This window comes from Diprion similis, chromosome 3, assembly GCF_021155765.1.
Source record: "Diprion similis isolate iyDipSimi1 chromosome 3, iyDipSimi1.1, whole genome shotgun sequence".
NCBI lineage: Eukaryota > Metazoa > Arthropoda > Insecta > Hymenoptera > Diprionidae > Diprion > Diprion similis.
This window is the reverse complement of record NC_060107.1, coordinates 4864468-4873105: the sequence shown is the minus strand read 5'-3', so window position 1 is coordinate 4873105 and position 8638 is coordinate 4864468. Positions and strand designations below refer to the sequence as shown.

The following is an 8638-nucleotide window of genomic DNA, read 5'->3' as shown; positions in this document are numbered from 1 at the left end:
ATAAATAAGAAGACGAGATGTTCGACCAGGTGGCGCTAACTTTTAAAAGGAAAGTAAAGGGTTCTCTTCTTCCCTCGGCTGAGGTCTGTAATTAAAATTGTTGCAGTTTAATAAGCTGAGTCCGCGTTCTCGATTCTCAAAATTTTATACCGCAGCTTTTAATATAAGTTAAAATACGTTATTGAAAATTTGATTACGACAAGTTTGAACGCCACTTTGCGAGAAGTTAAGCCTGCGATGTGTAAAGAATAGATCCTAATTATTCTCCGCGAATCTCTTGCCGCGGAGTTTCTTGTACATCTGATAAAAATGAAAAAGCCAGCAAGAGATATATAAATTGATCAATTCTGACAACAATTAACCATTCCAGTCACCACAGAGGAAATCCCTGTGTTTACAGTATGAAGTACGTACATTAGTTGTAATCTTGCGGCTCTGTTTTATCAGTGGCACGCTCTGAAGCCGGAAAAACATCTTCGATCAATGTAATCTGCATTACAAAAACCTCCTATAAATCCTTCAGGAATTAACGTAAGCCATCTGATAATTAATTATTACACTTGGCAACTTGTTTTCGATGTTAAAAATCACGTCAAAGCGGTAAACATTTGCGTAAGTGGAACTTCCCGGTATATAATTTGCACAAGTGCAATCTAATCTAATCTGAACAGTAGCCGTTGAAAATAGAATTGCTATCAACGAGGTATTAATTATTTAACAATGCTGCACATCATCGGCGGCCGACAATGCTCGCTGAATTCGTACAGATGAAAGTACTTTGCGTTAAGCTTTTACAGAAAAGCCCTTTTCAATTATAAGTTCTCACCGCCATGCAGAGTGTCTACGGAGATTCTAATAACTTCGCGATCAATCTAGTCTCACAAACGCTGGAAACATTCCTTAATTTGGTAAAGAGGGTCTCAGAGGTATCTCAGTCCAATCGAATCATGTCACTTGCCGGTGAAAGCCTGGAGAAAGCTTCTCTTTTGTAGCACGCTGTACCGTGATAACATAATCAGACCCTGGCCTGAATATTTGATTTTGGTATTTCGAATCGAACGAAACTAATTCTATCAGCCGATTATTTTCGACAGAGATCTTATCAACATGATTCCTTCCAATTGCCTTCCAATTGCCTTCTAATTGCAATCGATCACTACCTTTGCAATTGCAAAAATATAGCAATCGCGTTGTCTCATCTCAATATTCAATTTTTGAGATATCACCGTCATTTTTTTTTTGTTTTTTTGCATAATTGGACTTCGAACATCTTAATGTTGATATTTTAAGGGGGATTATGATGATCCTGCGAATATAGTATGCGCTATAAATAAACAAGGCGTTGCAAATGCCTGTTTTTACAGAATAAATGTGATTGCGGGAAGGTTATGGGGCCTGGAAAAGTAGAACTCGGTAACCTTGGGGTTTTTAGGGTAGCTAAAAACGAATCCAACGTCAAAATTTAAAAATTCAAAGTAGCTGATTCAATATGATGGACTCAAAATATAAAAATTGATCCTATTTGTTCATATTAGATCCACCATTTTGAATTTTGAAAATTTCTCAGATCTGACCACATTTGTGACATAAGCTACCTCGAAAACCCTATTATATCCAGTTTCAAGGAATTTGGCTGCAAAACATTTTTGAGACCCAACTTTTGTAACTTACTGTTCGTTTGTGGAGCGGCAGAAAATTTATTTGCAACTTTCTATCTGAGTCATATACGTACAACTGCTTCCGCATTGGATAGAGTGCTTTTACCTCGTGACCGCGACGCCGTGAAGACCGGAAATGGACTTGCCAGAGTCCGCGGCCAGAACGTCGAGGAGCGGGGTAATTCAGTGTCGGCGGTTCTCACGGCCAATCAGACGGACGTAGCTCGAATTTGGCAGATTCACGGTCGCGGAGCTTTTTCCTCTAACAACCGAGCTTGCGTTTCCTCTCTCGGTAGAGGGGAATGCGGTTACTTGCGGGCTTGCGTAACGTTTTGCGCAAAATTCCTCGAGGAACTGGCTCCGAAACAGCCGCTTCTATAGCTGCTAGGGACGGGGGTTGTTTCCCGACAAATCCTCCGTCGGTAATCGAGGTCGCGCTACGTTTTACTCCCGAACACTTAACTCTATTGCGATTGGATTTCCGACCACCATCCCCGCGTTTCTCCTGCTGGCTGGAGAGTCGCAATACGCAATGAAATTTGCACACAACAATAAGGCTCCCCCAACTTTGCACACTGCACAGCCATCGTGTGCGAAAACCCCATTGCAAGCGGTAGGTACGATAAAATACACCGAAGAGAACAAGAGCAAACAGAGGGACAAGGACGTTTGGCACTGTTCAGGGTATAATTTCACACCCATCCGCTTTTTTTTACATCGAATGGTTTACCCTTCATAGAAGTTTATCACTTTGGTTCCGATATACTAATGAGTCGTTTGTATCACCCTCGTGTTTTCAGTTCTGAATAAGAAAACCCCCGCCTCTCATTTGCGGGACTGGATATCAACGGTGAACGAAATCGAGGGTGAATTTCTGAAGGTACCGAACTATTATCCTTTTCCCAAAAAGCTTGGAAAGGATTTTCGCCAAGTCCCTATAAAGGGTATTTTAAAAATTTTCATCAATCACGATCGAAAGCTTCGTTAACAGACTTCACACCGAGGTCAGATTTTCATCATCTTCAATTCTTCGTTCAACCTCTTTGTTTCCGTTGATCAGGCACGTACGGTTGACATGCGAACCGTTAGTTAATCGACGGCTGGCAGGCCGGAGGATTAAGCTGGGTGGAGATTTCTTAATCGTAACGGACGTTCGAAGGGCTGGAAAACTAATTGCCGGGCGGACAGGGAGACGGGCACTGTACAGAGGGCTGCAGGGTACTGGAGTGTTGATGGTCCTTCGGGGGCAATAAAATTGTTTGCGAGTTGTAATAACCTCATTAATTACCACCGTAAACTTCCCGGGGAAACTTCCGAGTAAGTAATGGAACGTCGGCTATCTCGCCCCTTCAATCTCCTCTCCATTCTCGCACCATATTCTGACGTGCCCCTACCGCCACCCTATCTCACTCGCGCCAGGCAGGCCTCTCTCCCCTTGCATATTTCATCCTTCCATGTACGCCAACGACGCTGCTGCTCCTTAACGAAATACACGATGTAACGGTGATTATCATAATTTGCGCTACGCAGTACCTATCCGGTTAATCATGTACCTCGAGACTTTTGCAAGGCGCACGCTGCAACAGGGCTTGATTAAAATATTCGCATACCGTCCAAGACCCGTTAATCCTGCTGCACTTCATTCCTATTGATCATCACTTCGATGCAGTCAAGGTGTAGACCTTTCTTCCGTCTTCGATAGTCCAGTGTCTTGACAGAGAATCGTTCATGGAATGGATTTGGTCTAACACGCGGAGTTGATTTTCTATAATTAAATCCAATGTTCTACGGTTCTTTCGACCCAACTGAAGGCTTGACCAAGCGACAAACCGCTACGCTAATCAACCCCGTATTACTGTCGTCCAGTCGTGTTAACTTGATCAGGTATCGGGTGTTCGCGACTGTTGCGGCAATTGCACAAAGAACAATTAGGGTAACATGGCTGTGTACTCTCTCCTCACGATGGATCGGATTCGCCACAGACGACACAAAATAATCAACAACAGGTCAGGGTCTCCTGCTAATTAGCCCTCCTCGTGTAACTGAAGAAACGACACACAGCAACTAGATCAAAGGCCACGTGTTTATTTCCGGAGTCAAACTGGTTCCAAACCGGGTCCATTCAGTCCTGAGATTCAGTGGCTGGTTAACCATTTCAGTAACAAATTTTTCAACTCAATATTTTGGCCTGAATTTTGTTACTCGGGGGTTTTTGAGCTCGCTGATCACGAATCTGAAGTCAGAATTTAATTATTGCTGAATCCAAGATGGCGGATCCAATGTGACGGATGTAAAATCAAAGAAACCATGAGAATTCGATGAAGCAGAAATTTTTAGATGGGACGCTGATCATTCCGCTGTAACTTACTTTTTCGAATTTCAGATGATGAATTTTTTCCATCCTCTCCGCTTGGCATTTGCTCCCGTTTCCCTCCCGCGGGACATAATTTTCAATCAATTCGCTCCGTCCATGTATACAAGGCGGCTATAAATTACCGACGGTGTTTACTCCGGGGAAAATTACACCGAGCGACTAAGGTGCGGGATACACATGGAGCGTCGCTCGGCTCAGAGTGTATCTCAGCGTTAAATTCGATTTCGGGAATATCCCACGGGAGGTCACTGGTGCCGATACCTACCGATGCCGGTATACGCCTTTTATCTTCCCGCGTGAGAGTCAGTCTAACGGAGGGGTGGCAGAATTCGCCCCGGTGATCTATAGGAACAGGCGCTGATTCTGCGTCAGCGAAAACTATACGCTCGTGTTATGTTTCCCCGAAAATCGAAGCGTTTCCCAATTATTTTTAAACTTGCCGAGCCGGCTGACCTTTGTCTCGGGAAACCGTTACACAGTGCCGAATGGTTTTCCACCCGATTTCCGATCATTTGTCACACATCGAAACGGACAAATTGTCTCGACACGTCGGCCCGATCGTATCGATTTCTTTTTTAGTTTATTTTCTTCTTCACTTCCTTTTCGGACCGCGAAGGTTGACGATCACAGTTTGTCAAGTCTTCTCTCTTGTCTCGGCGTAACCTGCGAGAAATTATTAAAAGATATATATATATTTATATATATATTAGGGTGGCGCAAAAATACCAACTGTTTTTTTTTTTTTTCGAGTCTCGTGTGACAAAATGTTAGTTTTTGATGTTTTAAGAGCCCACTCCAAAGGACAGCTCAAAAAAAAATTTTTAAGAAGTGGCTGCAAATTTTTTAAAATGTCAAAAATCATCAAAAAATTAAATTAAAAAATTTATATTTTCAGTATTTTGTTTGATTTTTAATTCATGTCGTGGTGTATTGTTATCGATTCTTTCTTACTAAATTGAAGAAAAAAAATTTATGAAATTTTAATATGAATATTAAAAGGTCGCTCAAAAATCTAAAGAAATGCACCAAAAAATTGAAAAAAAATTATGAGTGACCTTTCAAAATTCAAATTTTGAACTGACACTTTCAGAAACTTATTTTTTTCCTGTCTATAAAATTATACCGTAACGACAAACGAAAAAAAAAAAAAAAATCGATTTTTGACGATTTCTGACGATTTAAAAAATGTGGAGCGACTTCATAAAAAAAATTTTTTGAACTGTCCTTTGGAGTGGGCTCTTCAAACATCAAAAACTAACATTTTGTCACACGAGACTACAAAAAAAAAAAAAAAAAAATGTCGGTTTTTTTGCGCCACCCTAATATATATTAATAATAAAGGAAGCACATCAGAGGGGAGAAATACTAGATGGAATTTCGTCCCAGGTTTCCTCCTTTCTCATCGGCATTACGATAATTACGCAATATATACACACCGATCCGAAACTCCGGACGTGGCGGAATAGTTCTGTTTGTTAGGCCTCACCGTACGTAGAGAACGGAGAACGGGGTGAAGCAATGGTGCGAATTTGTCCGCCTCATTGAGCCAAATTGTACGAAATTTGGTTGCAGGAACCGCGAGCCACCCGAATCGTATTCAAAGTTCTACTCCAAATTGGTTCAAATCGGGTGGGGTTTACGCTCAAAGGATCTCTCCCCGGTAATTCTACCGCAAACGTGATATGCAGAGTCGAAATTGAGACTCGCAAAAACAGGTGAAGATAATGAACGATAATATTTGAATCAACTGAGAAGTACAGGATAAAAATAATAACGGTATTGAAGGAATATAATTCACTTGAAGCAAAATTATAATACATGTACGTATAATTGCATCCAAGTTTTGTAATCGGCAGAACCGAACAACCTGCATCTTCGTTTTAACACTTACGCAACACACTTCCTGTGCATAGCATATCCGATGTGTCACGCCGGGGTCACTGAAGACCCAAGATCAAAAATCATTGCGTAGAAACGGAGATATGGATTCAAATAAGTTTAAACAAATTCTGGCATACTCTGTTGTGTTTCGAAGCGAATTAGTTACCTTTAGAGGACTGAAATTTCGAATATGATAAAAAATCTCATTCTACGACGAAATATCGGAAAATGGATTAATCGACTCAAAAACCCGTAATTCACTGAATTTTCAATATTTTAAGCCGAAAAATTAGTGAGTAACCCTCAAAACACAGATATTTCATTTAAAAAAAAAAATGAAGATACTGTGCAACGAAAAAGGCATTTATTTAAGTAATTTTTACTCCAAACAGGTGCTGCCCGTATAAATACTGTCATGCACGTATATCGAACATGTTTTTTTTCATTGTAGATCGTAATGTTCGGTGGATAAAGGATGGGTACTTGTATAGTCGACTAAAATATATCTGCGAATATACGTTTATTGCAATCTTGATCTTACAAATACACTCATGTTGTTGAGTTGCAGGAACAAGTTATCCTGGCTGACACGTCCTTGACAATGTATTACAATAACGTGAGTGATTGAAAGCATGCCATAACGTCTACTTATTCGATACCAAGAACACTCCTCCAGAAGTCGAAAAATCCGTCCATGTCAAGTCCATACTCTTCCAGAGCCGCGCGCACGTGTTGGTACTCTTCGTTAGCCTTAACTGCCGCGTAAAGAGTCTGTGCTTCGTCAGAGCTCAGAAGTGCAACCAGTTCAGCAAATGCTTCAGAAGTCTCAAGTTTATCATGGTACAGAGCCTTGATTTCCGTCACAGGAAGGACAGCCTTGATGTCAGCGACGAGACCGGCGATTCCTCCGGTGATGCGGCTGGATGCCACACGGGTGAGCTCATCGAGTTCCAGCCAAACCAGGAAGCGATTGATCCAGGTGTAAACGTTGAGTCCAGCAGCTTCAAGGTAGTCCACGAAAGCGATGAATGCGGAATTAACGGTGAGTGCTTGAACAGACGCCTTGAAGGAATCGGATTGCATGTACTCGACGGCATGCTGGACTTCCTCGTCCTCAGCAATGTACTGGGCTACAATTGCAACGATCTCTTCAGTGGGGATCAGAGCAATCAAGTCGGCCCAGTCATCGTTGAGGCTCCTGGTGGAGCGGTTCAGAGTCTTAGCAGCAGGCAAGACTGCGGCGGTGGAGACGCCGAGGATGGCAAGAAATACGAGAGTCAGCTTCATCTGTAGAGAAATATTTCGGTATTTAGTACTTGGGCGATTATGCAATTGCTATTATGCGCAGAAAAATTGGTATAATTGAGACGTATTTAAATATTTACTCACCTTCTCTGGAGACTGTGGAGACAGTTGTATGATGAGGATGTGAATCCCGCGGTCGCTTATATACCAAAATTTTGCATCTCACCGAAGATAAGACGCCCGGCCAAGAGAAAATAAAATCGACAATAACGGCGATTAGATTAGAGTCAGCCGCGCTGGAGGTCTCCGTGACCTCCAAGGTGGGAGGCTTATGCTGATAATCACAGTTTCTGAAATTATCATTAGATATAGCAACGCCTGCAGTGTTCAAGGGTCGCGTTGCACCTGTTGAATCTATTTAAAAATCAATACGTCGAATGGACTAATTATCATTATATTCATAGGGCTCAGAAAATCCAGGTTTGATGATCACCTTATTCGCGAAATCCGGACACGCTGCAGCTGTTCCTTGATTTCATTCAATTAGGCGTTTCACGTAGCTTCTCATTCCAGTTCATATGCCAAATACATGTACAAGTTCTTTAGCAATTCCACAGCAAAGATGACTTCGATGCCGTCGTCGTTTGCCCAGAAGTAGTGCCGTTGCAATACCTTGCTGCTCTCGATCGCGTCGCAGAGTTCCTCGAAGTTCGGCGAACGCAGCATTTCCAAAAACGCTCTGAAGCTGGATGAGTATCGTAATTTTTGACAGAGGAATTCGTGCATCTCGTTCCGCGGGATGGTTCTCACGACTTTGTTGACCATCGCCGAAAGGCCGCCGCAGGCCAAGGAAGTGTCGTTATTGACGTACGCGGGAAGGTCCATCCAGAATTCCGCGATTTTGTTGCGCCAATATTCCACGTCCAGACCGTTATTCGCGAGGAAGCTTAGAGCCCGCTGAAATTCCGGCATCCGTTTGAATTCCCGGGCGATGTACATCCAATGATCGTTTATGTAGCCGACGGTCACGTCGCCGATTTGCTTGTCGTATTTCACGAAGGATTGTAGAATATCGTTCACCTCATCCAGCGGTATGAACCCCAGGATGTCGCAGAGGTCTTCGTTCAGAGAACTCTGATCCTGGGCCTCCACCCCGTTCCAAGCTCTGCCGCTTGGTTCACGGGACGAATAATTCAGTCGATAGACCAAAACGCTGGCAACAACCATGGAGAGGATCACCATGCCGAATCTCACCAGTATTCCGCTCATCCGGATCGATGGAAGGCCGAAAGGTGGAGAGAAGTAGGATTTTTGGATATTAGGGATCTACTGATTCCTTTGGGAATGGGCAAACGAACTCTTCTTACCGTGAATGTGCTTAGCTCCACTTAAGTTGTAGTCGCCAAATTTCAGGGTCAGGCATTCAATGTAACCAATGCATGGTATTCATAACTTTTGAGTGGAGGATTTCGAATTTGAT

The 8638-nt window shown here is 42.6% G+C and overlaps 1 protein-coding gene across 1 annotated transcript; it reads right to left on the bottom strand.

Annotated features, from left to right (window-relative positions):
- Nucleotides 1-7722: 7722 nt before the first annotated feature.
- Nucleotides 7723-8400, bottom strand: LOC124404649. The gene has a single exon (XM_046878983.1). The coding sequence runs from the start codon at nucleotides 8398-8400 to the stop codon at nucleotides 7723-7725; it is 678 nt and encodes a 225-aa protein (XP_046734939.1).
- Between the last annotated feature and the right edge of the window lie 238 nt (nucleotides 8401-8638).